Raw genomic sequence first — 15,117 nt, 5'->3', positions numbered from 1 at the left:
CAGGGACCTTGTCGTGCCTCTTTCCTATTGATTTTAGCACAGCATACTCCATATTCAAAACATGGAGTCTGTGGTTGCCCCTAACAACGGTTGGGCCTAGAATTCTGGCTCTCAACAGGAGACCTCTTATGAAATTAGCTTCCCACTAGATTAAGGCACTATGCGGAACCAAAGTGAAGTCCTGCAGAGTTTACAATGTAGTCACACAAAAGGTGTTGTGGGAGGGTGGTGCGGAGGGGAAGAAAGTGATTTGCTAAACTAAGATTAGTACAGGATGGTACAGTGGGACCCTGCTGTAGTTTAATTATCTGACGATCCCTCTGTGAACAGCAGACTGATTCTCTGCCCCTCCATTGAGCTCCTTTAAGACTCTCCGCGGTTTGCGAGATGGTAGTTGTTCCTTTATTGCATCTTAGTGGTGGGGAAATTAAAACACCTGCCTCACCTCAGAAAGAATAACCACTCTACATCTTGGATGTGTTCAGGGAGGAAATATGCAACAAAAGGAAGAACGGTTGCTGCTTTTGGCATGATTGTCTGGGAGTTAGTTTTTGCCAACTAGGGAGTCCAGTCAGACCAAGGCTGTGCACATAGCATACATTTCAAGCACATGGCTTCCCCCAAATAATCCTGAGAACTGTAGCTGATGCCAACATAGCCGAAATTCCCATCTTCCTTAACAAACTACAGATTCCAGGATTCCCTTGAGGATGCTGTGCATTTTAAATATGATTTAAATCATAGAATCATAGACACGTAGGGTTTGAAGAGACCCCCAAGGGTCATCTAGTCCAATCCCTTGTAATGCAGGTACCACATCTAAATAATCTGTGGCAGATGGCCATCCAGCCTCTGTTTAAAAACCTTCAATAAAGGAGAGCCCATCACCTTCTAAGGTAGCCTGTTCCACTGCTGAATAGCTCCTCCTGTTCTAAGACATACAGCAAAATTCAGTGGAATAAAACACCCACCACAATTTCGACATGGATTTCAGTGAAGACCTGGGGCTCACTTTTCAGAACCTTTCACAACTCCCATTGTACTAGACTCCTCTAGAACTGCCCCAAGGTCTAGTGCAAGCCGGTCTCAGCAGTGATGTGCACCAAAGCCTACAAAGGCTTCTGGGCCTGCTTCTACCTACACAGTGCATATCTGAGGAACATAGATGGAAGAGAACTGAAAGCCTTGGACACTGTTGTATTGCCTGTGGCAATGGGGAACTGTAATCCATGCAGTGCAGGCAACAGCATTATCCCAAGATCCCTGGGCTCAGATACTTATGCCATTGGTGTGGCCTCTGGGGAAGGCCTCATATCATCTCGAACAATGTGGGATCTGAGACACGTAGAACTCCCTGCCCTAAAATAGTTACTACCCATGCAAATTCACCACGGACGTCTGGTAGTCTCTAGAATTCAACTCCTAATACCAGTTTAGGTCCAACTAAGAGCCAAACTACCTAATAATAATAATACCAACTGCACCATAGAAGTCACTCCTTGTAGAAATGTGACATTTCCACTTACCAGTTTCACCATGGGAAACTTGGGCTACGTGGATGGGCTCAAAAGTACTCGCAATTTGCAACCTTGCCCTGACACAAGAAGAGCCTGTTGGATCAGGCCAATAGCTCCATCTAGTCCAGCATCCTGCACTCATAGTGGCCAACAAGATGCCTGCAGGAAACCCTCCAGCAGGACCCAAGTACAATCAACCCACTGATATTCAATCAACTGATATTCAGAATATTGCCTTAGACCATGGAGGCCAAGCACAACTAGCTGCCATTGATAGCCTTGCCCTCCATGAATTTGTCTCATCCTCTTTCAAAGCCATCCACGTTGGCGGCCATCACTGCCTCCTGCGGGAGTGAGTTCCAGAGTTTCACCATGCTGCATGAGGAAGTACTTTCTTTCATCCACCCTGAATCATCCAACATTCAGCTTCATTGGCTGCCCACAATGTTCTAGGGTTATGAGAAAGGGAGAAAAACTCTTCTCTACCTACTTGGCTGTGACATATAACTATGAAAGGCACAAACTAGCCTCATTTGACATTGAGTGTACATTTGATAGCAGATTTATTTATTTATTTTGCAAGGCTGTATGACAGAATGTTGTGATGCATGTGATGGGAGAAATGTCATCAGGAATTAATCAATCAGCAGTATAAAACATTTTAGGCCCTGGTGTGGACACAAACGCTGCCCCATTGCTTGGAAGGCTGCGTGGGTTCAGCCTCTCAGAGAGACTGCTTCTTCTCTTACACGCCCTCAAAATGCTTACCTCCCACCACATGAATCTCCCTTGTGTTTCTAGTTTCTTCATTGTATGACAGCAGACATTTATTCTGAGTAACAGGGATGGAAGGATCTGTCAATTTTTGTTCCCTTGGTTTCTCATTTTGCCAGTCTTAACTTCAGTTTTCCACATTTTGCAGCAAGTCCCATTTTGTTTCTCTCCTAATAAACGCATATCCTTATGCAGTTTTGACCAACACACACATTTTAGCACACGTTACCCTGATAGATGCATTTTTTTCCAAACATCATTTGGCTGGAGAACTGCAAAGCAAAATTCGGGTAGGCTCATATTTTTGCCGTGTTTCGTTTTGCATATTATTTTGGAAAGTGTCTACCGGACAGATTCGACTTGAGCGGAAGCCTGCTCTGAATTGCTCCTCCATCCCTACTCAGTGACTTCCATGCCACTGCCGCCTACGAATGACTCTCCAAATCCAGACCCTGGGCATTGTTTTTTTTTAAAAGAGTTATTTATTTATTTAATCTATTTCACAAGGCTTATATGGCTTGTAATCATAAAAAAAACATTCAAGACGTTTCTACAAAACAACATAAAATAGTCCTTAATAAAACTGATAAAATCAATGCTGAAAAGAAGTGTTGACCTTCGATTCCTCCAAATTTAAGTAAAAACAGCAGGTTTTAAAAAATGACATAATAAACTAAAATGACATGTTAAAATGGCATGTCTGACTTTGCTTTCCTAAACATTTTTTAAAAAGCAAACACTGAAAAAAGTATTCTCAGACACCTATTTAATCGATAGGCAACAGTTCTAGAGTGTAGCTGCTGGCTAGTGTATGGGGTAATTGTAGTACATGTGCTCTCCTATTTGCTGCAGTTTCTAACGTGCCATTTTATTTATTACTGGCTGGCCCAGCCACACGTTGCTGTGGCTCATCCCTGGGATTTCCTCCACCCTGTCCTGACCCATGACCTATTCCGCCTCCCCCCCACCCGCGGTTCATCCCTGTGATTCCCCCCAACCTGTCCCGATCCATGACCAATTCCGTCCCCTCCCCCCGCAACACCCACCCATGTGAGTCCCCACCTCCATTCAGCCTTGTTCGGCCTAGTCTGTAAAGGCGAGCCGAGGTGCTGTGGAGAGAGAAGGTTTTCTAGCTGTAGTACCAGTGTAGCCGCCGCTAGAGGGTGCTGTTTTGCAACCTCTTTTGGCTTCTTTTTCCCAGCATGCATATTGGGGTGAGTTGTGTTTTCTGAAACACGGTTTTTTTGGGGTTTTACCTTGTGCAGGTGTGACACCTGTCTACGCAAACATTATATGCTTCCTCTCACAGTAGCATGGGCCGTTGTGTGCAAATTTGAACACTATTGGTCAAGCGGTTTCGGAGAAAAGTGGAAACACACCCACATGTCCTTTTTACATTTATATAGATATATAGATATATACCGGTAGATTATTCAGGGGGGGGGGCTTGTGCTTCTTTTTCAAGCCCTCTTGCCTATCCCAAGCCTTCAGGATGGGCTGGTGGAATTCTAACTCAATCAATCATTTAAATCATAAGTAACTAAAAGACTGGGACCCTAATTTCTCACCATCCCACTTGCGACTTATACAGAGATAGGCAAGCTGAAGCCCATATAAGCAGGGATTTGTGTTTCTACATTTCTGTGACATCAGACTGCCACTTCAGATTTCAATAGGGCAAGAAAATGCTAATTCACTTGGGAAAGATTCTCAGCAGCATTAATCTTAGCTAGATTAATTTTCCAAACATGCAAATCTACAGTTCTCCAGTGTCTGAAGAGAAATGAAAGGAAAGGGCTCCTTAACCACATTTCTGCTGAAATACAAAGTGGTGTATAAATTAGCTAAGCAAATAAAAATCCCACTTGAGCCATTTTCTCACTAAAAGTGACCTTTCCCCAGTTGCTTTTCCACACACAGAGAAAAGATGTGGGTAGCAGCAATTCTGTGCAGAAAGGGAGAGAGAGAGAAGGGTCAAGCAACTCCATCCACACTACCATATTTCCATTGAAACTCACAGCCTCCCACAGCTGTTTTTCATTTGAAACAAAGCAAAACAACACAGGTTTTTCAGGAGATGGCTACATGATCTACAGCAGGCACCCCCAACCTGCGGCCCTCCAGATGTTTTGGTCTACAACTCCCATGATCCCTAGCTAACAGGACCAGTGGTCAGGGATGATGGGAATTGTAGTCCAAAACATCTGGAGGGCCGAAGTTTGGGGATGCCTGATCTACAGTACATCCTCTTGTTTGGCCATGAAGAATAATTATATGTGGTCTGAAACACTGACGTTACCCCTGCCTGACATTTGGAGGGTTTCCAGTGTGGACACCTAGAGATCCAGACAAAGGAATAAATTGAAATATTTAGCTTCTTATTCCAATCCAGTGGCCACTTTGAATTCCTCTGGGACTCAAGCAGCCCTAGGCTCCTATTTAATAGACTAAAGCAGGCATCCCTAAATTTGGCCCTCCAGATGTTTTTGGGACTACAACTCCCATCATCCCTAGCTAACAGGACCAGTGGTCAGGGATGATGGGAGTTGTAGTCCCAAAACATCTGGAGGGCCGAGTTTGGGGGTGCCTGGACTAAAGTAACATGGCACACAACACACAGGGGTAAAGGTTGCATCATGTTGATCACCAGGCCAGGAGATGCCAGCCTCTCTTGTACCAATGGAGAAGGAGAATGCAAGAGCCCCAATTCTAGTAGATGAACTATGCATGTCTGTTGTGTCCAGAGGCCCGGGATTCTTTGAAATAAGAACCTGGACTCAGACTGTGCTTAGAAGACGAGCAGGTTTTGTTTTCAGTTTCTTGCTGACCCACAGAAGATTAGCATTCTTCCTTCCATAATTCCCCTTACCACTGCCAGCAAGCTGTAAGACCTGGGGTGGACTCATCTGAACTCAGCATCACGATCAATGAATGGATATGCCGTATGTCAGGGCACAGGTGTAAACGTTATAGCCTTTTTGGCTCCATTATGTGCTTGGTCCACATCTCTCCCACCATTCGTTCCATAAACCTTCCACTTCTTAGCTGCCACTTCTAGTTACTATGGAAGTAATGTCAATGTATTTATGGGTAAATCTTCAGGAAACCTACTGTTTTGTATTGGCCCTCCTGGCTTGCCATTCAAGGGTCTGCCTGAGACATCTATCAGGGACTGGGCTTTTGGGGCCACATCTGCACCACACATTTAAAGCAGTACTCAACCAGTTTAAGCAGTCACTACTTTCTCCAAGTATCACGGGAACTGTAGCTTGTGAGCAGTTAGGAGACTCCTATTCCCATCACAGCTACAATTTCCAGAGTCGCTTGGGAAGAGCAATTGATAGTTAAATCACCCTAAGCATTGTAGCTCTGTTAGGGGAAGGGTGTGTGTGTGTCTCCTAACAACTCTCATCACCCTCAACAAATTACAGTTCCTAGGATTCTTTGGGGGAAGCCATGACTGTTTAAAGCTGTGTCATAGTGCTTTAAATGGGTAGCGAGGATGTGACCTTAGCTCCTGTCCTGCATCAAAAGCAGTGGCTCCCTCCTCCACAGACCATATTAATGTTGGTTTCATTGATGTACCCTCTGTGTGGCTTCCTCTTCATGTTGCTTTTCACCTACTTGTCTTGGGCTGGGTCACTCCATGCCCCATGGGACAACGCTTAAGCCATGGGTAGGCAAACTAAGGCCCAGGGGCAGGATCCAGCCCAATCACCTTCTAAATCTGGTCCGCAGACAGTCCGGGAATCAGCATGTTTTTACTTGAGTAGAATGTGGCTTTATTTAAAATGCACCTCTGTGTTATTTGTGGGGCATAGGAATTCATTCATCCCCACCCCAAAATAAATATATAGTCCGACTCCCCACAAGGTTTTTCAGCCCCCTGCTGAAAACGTTTGCTGACCCCTGGCTTAAGCCCCCTTAAGAGTGTAGTATACAACAAGGAGGTTATGTTAAAGTGGTTAATAGATATGGACTGGCATGGCTACTATCCCTACCAGCCAGTAACAATTGGTTAAAGTGGGCATAGGAAGCCAGGGAAAGTGGGGCACTCCAGATTTTGCTCCGCACCTCAGCTCCCAACTGGCACAGAAAGGCATCCAGAACAGCTCTGCCTGCCACAACATTGGAGAAGCGTGACAAATAAGCCAAGCAATTACAGCTGTCCCTGGCTGTGAGTGGTGTCAGATGGATCCATCACTCTAATCAGAGCTCTGGCATGTGGAGAAAATAGCTTCCAGATAAGGGTACAGAGCTCTTCCCCGCCTCCCTTTGCGAAAGTCAATTTTTTATTTCATGTTGCAGTAATAGAAAATGCGACTTGGAAGCAAACCTGGGATCACCGAGCCGCTTGGGTTGTTTATTCTCAAAAACCTCACCTAACAGACTGCGCTCTGGGGTGGCGATGTCAAAGGAGGCTCTCTGAGATGGTGGTGGTGGTGGCGGCTGTTTTGTATATGGAGAGGAAATTTGTCCTCGCCACAACAGTCCCCTCTCTGCTTGATTACCTGAAAGGGCAATACTCTGGAGGGGGAAATATCTTAAGATATATGTATTTATAAATCATGAGTTGAGGAGGGGACCAGCTATCTGATGGATCTACAATGGGTATATCAAGACTTCCCCAAATGAGGATGTTGTAAAGGGGTTAGAACAGGCATCCCCAAACTTCGGCCCTCCAGATGTTTTCGACTAGGGATCATGGGAGTTGTAGGCCAAAACATCTGGAGGGCCGCAGTTTGGGGATGCCTGGGTTAGAAGTTCTATGGTGTCCTATGGTGTAGGGTAGGGGAGCCTCTGGATAATTCAGCTTGTTGGATTTTTACATGTTCTGAAGAAAGAGCTGAAAGTCTAGTGCTACAGTAAATGTTTCCCCGATTTAAGGCAGGAAAGTACTCTGTACTAGGCAGTTCTGACAAAACTTCTGGGAGACACTGAAACAGGTGTACTTCAGAACAGGTGTGGGGGGAATTTCACCCTGCAGATTTCACTCAACTACAGCTCCCATCATCCTTGGCCATAGACCATGCTTTCTGGGGCTATTGGGAGTTGGAGTCCAGCAAGACCTGGCAGGCCAACAGTTCACCATACCGATTTCAGGCAGTGGAATGAAGACGTTTGTTGGTGTAAGGTGCCAGAGAATCCCACAGAAAGCAGAATTCAAGGTGAACACTGGCATTCTTTTTGGGGGTGAAACTTCCATGCAGTTTCCAGGGAAGGTTATCTTCTCAGGATGGTTTTCCAGATCCATAGTAATGAATGTGTCACAGTCCACGTGTCAGTGAAGAGGAGGGTGAAGTTGACTCAAGAAAAGTGGAATAGTGAAGCCCTTGCCCATTACAACTGAAGACAGTTGAAGTTATTATGGAACCAGCAGAGTTGCAGAAAATCATGGACTGACTTTTGCCTCATTAGGAAGTTATAACCTTCCTCAAGTGTCACACTGGTGGCTTAGTCCACCTCATTTCTTTTCCCACTCTTTGAGAATAGCATTTGACAGAAGCCCCACATCCTGAAAGCTGTTGACATCTGCAGATGCCAGGGAAAGATGCTCAGTGGTTCAATCCCCTGGTAAATTTGAGTAGGGTTAATAATGCCCCTTGTCTGAAGCCAAGGGAGAGCTGCTACCAGTCAATGTAGACATTTCTGAGCTAGATGGTCCAGTGATCTGACTCAGTAAAGGCTACTTCCTATGTTCCTAAACATTAGGAGTAATATAATTTGTAAAGATTTGGTTGTCTATCCAGTGGCATCCCAAGGATAAAAAGGCTAAGGAGGGAGGCTAGTATTTCATGACTCTCATACATGTCATGGATGCAGCACTTGTCCAGCCCATGTGGCAGAAAATATAAGAACTCTGCTGGGTCAGACCAAAGTCCATATTCACACCATACATTTAAAGCACCACAATACCACTTTAAAACAGTCCAGGCTTCCCCCAAAGAATTCTGGGACATGTAGTTTGTTAAGGGTGCTGAGGGTTGTTACGAGACCCCTGTTCTAGAGCGACTATTCCCATAGTTACCTGGGTGGGGGAACTGATTGCTAAACCACTCTGGGCATTGGAGCTTTGGGGGTGGGGGATAGAGGTCTTCTGATAACTCTCAGTGCTCTTAGTGAACTACAGCTCCCAGAATTCTTTTGGGGAAGCCAGGACTCTTTGAAGTGATTTAATGGTGCTTTTAATGTATGGAGTGTATGTTGCCCTAGTCTAGCATTCTGTTACTACAGTGGCCAACTTGTTGCCAAAGGGAAGCCCATGTGTAGGACATGAGTCCAGTAGGACCCCCCCATCTTTCCCAGACTTGAAAAGAGAGGTTTTTTTTTTAACTCACCTGTCCACCCCTCCCACATCTCCTTGACCATATATGATCCCATTGGAATACCAGGACATGCTTTACTTACCGTACAGAATGATGCTGGCGTTGGTGTTTCCTAGCTGGTTGTAGGCCACACAGGTATAGTTTCCATAGTCCTGCTCAGAGACATTGAAGAAAGTCAGGCGGGAGAAGAAGGCCTTGTTTTCCACTTTCAACCCTTTCTGTCCTTCAATGAGCCTAAAATAATAGGAGATAACAAAGATAAAAGAGGAAGACCAAGAAATGGTGACAAGTTCGGGGTGGAAGCTAACAGAATTACTGGTAGCTTGCATTGCTGCCTATAACTGACTGTATTTGAGCACCATAATTAGATCTGAGCATTCACCAGGGGGCAATTCTGATGCCATTTTTGGGTCCACATGATCCCTTCTATGGAGAGATTTCTCGAAAACATAAAATTGGAATGGGTTATCTAGGCCATTTATCTGGAGTTGAGAAGCACTTTCATGACGTGGGATCATTGGATTCAAGCGCCCTTTCCTTCTCCACCTTGCAGATACTGCCAGAACAAACAGCTCAAGGCAGAAGATTCCTTTGCCAGCTGCCTTTTAAGGAGACTCCATTGATTTGTCCACAGCACAGATAAACAATTCCAATGCAACATGCACTGGCTCAGTGAATTCCAAAGTATGAGACTGTGAATTCTAATGCTACACTAGAAAGGACCGTCAAATCAGATTGTAGTAGCAAGGGAGGGTAGATGTCTCAGGGCCAGCGAGTTCCATAGTTAAACTATGTGCTGCATGAAGTAATAATAAATAATAATAATAATAATAATAATAATAATAATAATAATAATTCATTATTCATACCCCGCCCATCTGGCCGGGTTCCCCCCAGCCACTCTGGGCGGCTTCCAACAAAACATTAAAATACATAAATCCATCAAACATTAAAAGCTTCCCTAAACAGGGCTGCCTTAAGATGCCTTCTAAAGGTCTGGTAATTGTTTTTCTTTTTCTTTTGTCTGTCCTGGATCTTCCAACATTCAAATCAGCTTCCTTGAATGTCCATGTGTTCCAGTGTAATGAGAGAGGGAGGGAAACTTTTCTCTATCCACTCTCTCCATGCCATGCCTTATTTTACACACTTCTAACAAATCTCCTCTTATTTGTCATTTCTCTAAAGTAAAGAAGATCCAAACAACAAGGAACAGACACTAGGCAAAGGAACAGGATGCAGCTGAAGAACTCTACAAAGTGTCTGCTGCGGGTATGAAATGAGGTTGCTGAGCACATTTCATAGAATCATAGAATCATAGAGTTGGAAGAGACCACAAGGGCCATCCAGTCCAACCCCCTGCCAAGCAGGAAACACCATCAAAGCATTCCTTACAGATGACTGTCATGCCTCTGCTTAAAGACCTCCAAAGAAGGAGACTCTAGACTTCCGGTGAGCTGCGGACACAGAAGGGAGCGCGCAGCGACCGCTCTGTGGTCGCTCCGGTTGAGGCGTGGAATTTACCGGGTTTCTGTAAGGCTAACGGACCCGAGATTCAAGGGGGACTTACCTTGAAGTCGCAGGTACTCAGCGGCGCCCAAAGCCGCTCTCCTCCCTTTCGGGGCCCGAATTAGTGGCCTCGGGGGGGGATTGAGTGGCGGGTGCGAGGGAGTACATCGCCTACCACGCCCCACGCAGCCTCAGGCTCCCGTGGCAAGCAGCTTATCTCCAAGACTTATAAAAGCAGTCTTGGCAGATATCTCGGTAAGCAGATTTACAAGCCGGGATGTTTGCTGAGCGCTAGAAGGCTTAGGAAGACTTATCGGAACCTCTCTCTCAGCTTGGAGTTAAATATGGCGCCCGCTACAAGGTTGCAGGAAAACGCCGACTATATCTAACCACAGCAAGAAGAAACATTCTATCGGTTGAGGGGGTTAAATGGACGGCGCTTCGCTTTTGTGATAGAGATCTAAAGACCCGCCTCCCCCCCCCTCCTGAGAAGGGAGAGGAAAGGTAAAACTACTCTTTGGTTTGCGTTCTTGGATTCGCCTAGACGGAGAAGAGCTTATTTTAGGAGAACTCTCCCCGTTTGCGCAAACTAGCTTATTAGCTAGATTGACTTGAGATATATGGGGAAGGAAATTATATATGGCCTATCTTATAATGGAATATATCTGATACCTTTTTTGTTGGGGCACGGTGGAACCACAGCACGCTAATTTCTCGGATGTGTGAGTCTCTAGTGCAGTGACTTCGTGCCGTACCCTCTCTTTTCTCTAGTGTACTATTGAAGGAGATACCCAGCGACATAAAGCTGTTCTCTCTCTAAGTACTGTGAGACATAAATCTGCTATCTTTTGTGTTACATGAGGATTACCCTACCCCAGGATTATTGGAGGCTAAGTGGACTCTCTACCCTTAATTGGGGTGTGAACCTCTGAGATAAGTGCTTCTGAGTCAATATTATCCCAGAAGGACAGAACTAATACGGAACTACTGAGCTTTACCACGATTATTGAACTTTAATAGACTGTAAAGAACCTACCAGCAGTGAACCTCTATTGTTACAACGGAAGAAGAAGGAGAAGAAGAAAGAAGAAGAAAGATACCAACTCTGTAAATAAAACAGTAACAACGTCCCACTGAGACTTTGGGGAAGGTGGGAGGGTAGGGAGGGTAGGGAGTTTCTTTTCTCCTTTTTTGGGGGGGTTGTGTCTTTTTTTCTGTATCTTCTCTATCCCCTCCCACGGGGGGGAAATTTAAACAAATAAGGGACCTCGGCGGAAAGGAAAGGTTAAAACTAGTGGAGTGTTAGGGGAGGGGTGGATTGTTGGTAAAATGGGGGAGAAAAGAGGAGCAAAATCAATGGCAACGCCATCTGATAGACGCCCCTCCAGGCAGGAGGAAGGTAAAGAAGGTAAAGACTGGGAGGGACTCTTAAATGAAATCAAAAAAGAAATTAAGCAAAGTGAACAGAATATTGAAAAAAAATTGGGTGATATACAGGCTTCAATAGATCTAAAATTTGAGAAGGTGGTGGGAGAATTGACTCAAGAAATTAAAGAGGTAGCGGGGAAAACTAAAGGCTTGGAGGAAAACACTAAAAGAGTGCAGAAAGAGGTGAAAGAGATAAAGAAAGAAACTGAGGGTTTAAGGGAGGAGATAGCTAAACTAAAGAAGGAAAAAGAAGAAATGTTAGATAATATGGCTCTTATGGAACTTAGACAGAGGCAGCAAAATTTGAAATTTAGAGGCCTTCCTGAGGAGCAAGATGAGAATATAAAGGAAAAACTTTCAAATGGAATAGCGAACTGGTTGGGACGCACCAAAGAGGAGATAGAAGGGGCAATTCTAAATGCATTTAGAATCAAAGTCAAGTCAGTGAAGGCAAAGGCGAGAAAACTCCCGGGGGACTGCTTGGTAATATTTAATTCGATGTTTCTAAGGAATGAAATCCTTAGACAAAGCTTTATAAGTAAACTGGCAATCGATGGGAGGGAAATAACCATATTTAAAGAAGTGCCTACTAGACTGTTACGCAAAAGAGAAAAATTCCGAGAGTTCATTGAAGTATTAAGGAGAAATGATATTGGTTTTAGATGGGAAAACCCGGTTGGACTCACCTTCTATTATAAAGGCATAAGAACTACGGTCAAAAACCAGAACGATATAGGAAAGTTCAGAAGAAAGTACGGACAGGCCTTAGGAATGGAGAAAAGTAGTGAAGAAGGGGCAATAGGAGGGGAGGAAAACGATAATGAAGAAGACATGTTAGGGGAAAGAGAAGAGAAAAGCATTGATGAAGAAGAAAGAAATTCAGACGTAGATATTGATAAAGAGGAACAGTCATAGGACCAAAACCGGTATTTTCATAAACTTAATAAAAATCTATTTAAAGGAATAAACCATGGTATTGAAAATTAAATCTTGGAACGTGAATGGACTAAATAATAAAAGTAAAAGAAACAAATTCGAATATGTCCTGACAAAAGAAAAATTAGATCTAATATGCTTACAGGAGACACACATTTCAAAAAAACACGAAAGGGTCCTGGTGAATAAAAAATTAGGAAGGGAATTTACATCTTTAAGCGAAAAGAAAAAGAGAGGTGTGGTATTATATATCAAAGAGAAATTTAAACCGGAATTGGCTTTTAAGGATGAAGAGGGGAGAGTAATAGCAGCCCGAATCATGGTACAGGGGGAAAAGATTCTGGTAGTGGGAATATATGCTCCAAATCAGAGGAAAGCAATATTTTATAAAAAATTAGAGAAAAGGTTACTAGAGTATATAGAGGAAAAAATGCTCCTAATGGGAGATTTCAATGGGGTGGTGGACCCACTACTAGATAGAACGAAAAGGAAAAAAGTGAGTAAGGATGGTAAATTACCAAGTTCTTTTCTTAAAATGGTGGAAAGGCTGGACCTGATCGATGGCTGGAGACATAAAAATCCCACATCTAATCAATATACGTTCTTTTCCGAACCCAATCAAAGTGCGGGAAGAATAGACTACATTTGGCTATCGAGAGAACTAAGCACTAAAATTTTGAAAATAGATATTCCACCCAGGACACTTTCAGATCATAATCCAGTATATCTAGAAATGTCAGATGAGCAACCTTCCCCCTTTCGGTGGAAAATGAATGAAGGCCTGTTTCAGGACCAAAGAATTGTTGATAAAGCCCGGGAAGCATTCAAGGAATACCTTAAATTTAATCTAAAAGAGGGATCAGAACTTAACTGGGTCTGGGATGCAGGGAAAGCTTTTATGAGGGGTTTCCTAATAAAACAAAATAGTATAAAAAAAAGGGAAAGAGAAAAGAAGAAAGATCAAATAACAAAAGACTTGCTAGAAAATGAAAGACAACTGAGTTTGAACCCAGGGAATAAAGATATAAAACAAAAAATAAAGATGTTGCGGGCCCAATTTTCCACTCTGCTTAGTCAAGAAGTGGAATGGAAATTAAAATGGATTAAACAAAAGAATTTTGAACACGCAAATAAGTGTGGCAAACTTCTAGCCTGGCAACTGAAAAAAAGACAAAGACAAAACTATATTAGTCAAATACAAAAAGATGGTAAGGTGACAGGAAACCCTAAAAGTATAAGGAATGCATTCCAAAAATTTTATAAGGAATTATACCAGAAGGGGAAGGAAAAAGGAGAAGAAATAGACAGCTATTTAGAAAATTGCAGATTAAGGAGAATAACAGAAGAGCAAACTAACTTATTAAATGCCTATATAACAGAAGAAGAAGTACAGGAGGGAATAAAAAAAATGAAAATAGGAAAGGCGCCAGGCCCAGATGGGCTGACGGCCAAGTATTACAAAGAACTGAAAGATGAGGTGACGCCTATCTTGACTAAATTAATGAATGAAATTATGTTAAAAGGAAAGATTCCAAATTCCTGGGAAGAGGCCTATATTACCCTAATTCCGAAAGAAAATTCAGAATTGATGGATGTCAGAAATTATAGGCCGATTTCTCTTCTGAATTCAGATTACAAACTATTCGCCGATATCCTGGGAACTAGACTTAAAAAAGTGCTATCCGAACTTATACACAAAGACCAGACAGGATTTTTACCAGGCCGCCAAATGAAAAACAACGTGAGAACAGTGGTAGATATTATTGAATACCTGGAGTTAAGAATTGATAAAAAGGCAGCTTTGATATTTGTCGACGCCGAAAAGGCGTTTGACAATATATCCTGGGAGTTTATGAAAAAGATATTAGAAAAAAGAGACATGGGAAGGGAATTTAGACAAAGCATTGAAGCAATATACACCAAGCAGAGGGCCAAACTGATAATAAATAATACATTATCAGAGGAGATAAACATCAGGAAAGGAACAAGGCAAGGGTGCCCCTTATCCCCTTTGTTATTCATCTTAGTTTTAGAAGTATTGTTGGATAAAATAAGAGAGAACAAGGGGATAAGTGGGATAAAGATTGGAAAGAGAGAATACAAGCAGAAGGCCTTCGCCGACGACCTGGTGATAATCCTGGAAGATCCCGACGTTGGTCTAGCAGAATTAATGAAGGAAATGGGCGCATTTGGAGCAGTAGCAGGATTTAGACTAAATAAAAATAAAACCAAAATGATAGTTAAAAATCTGATGAAGAAGGAAAGAGAAGATCTGCAAAGGAATTATGGTATTGAAATAGTGAAAAAAGTAAAATACCTAGGAATATGGTTATCGGAAAGAAATATAAATCTGTTTAACGACAATTATATAAAAACTTGGAGTGATATCAAAAAAGACCTAGAAACATGGAAAAAACTATACCTGTCACTGTGGGGTAGGATCGCCACAGTGAAAATGAATATATTACCAAGGCTTTTATTTTTATTTCAAATGATTCCGGTAGTAAAAGGTGTCAGCATCTTTGAGGAATGGAGGAAGGAAATCTCTAGGTACATATGGCAGGGGAAACCCCCACGAATAAAGTATAAGATCTTAACAGATAGAAAAGAGAGGGGGGGGTTCTCATTGC

The 15,117-nt window shown here is 43.1% G+C and overlaps 1 protein-coding gene across 3 annotated transcripts in view; it reads right to left on the bottom strand.

Moving 5' to 3' along the window:
- NTM (neurotrimin) overlaps window positions 1–15,117 on the bottom strand; it is an 836,512-nt gene that overhangs the window by 14,273 nt on the left and 807,122 nt on the right. For all 3 annotated transcript variants that reach the window (XM_035139811.2, XM_035139813.2, XM_035139812.2), the window contains one exon: window positions 8,700–8,851. In XM_035139811.2, the coding sequence (XP_034995702.1) occupies window positions 8,700–8,851 (152 nt within the window). The remainder of the gene's footprint in view (window positions 1–8,699; window positions 8,852–15,117) is intronic.

The sequence above is a fragment of the Zootoca vivipara genome, chromosome 15 (genome assembly GCF_963506605.1).
Source record: "Zootoca vivipara chromosome 15, rZooViv1.1, whole genome shotgun sequence".
In the NCBI taxonomy this organism is placed as follows: Eukaryota; Metazoa; Chordata; class Lepidosauria; order Squamata; family Lacertidae; genus Zootoca; species Zootoca vivipara.
This window is presented reverse-complemented; position numbering and strand designations above follow the sequence as displayed.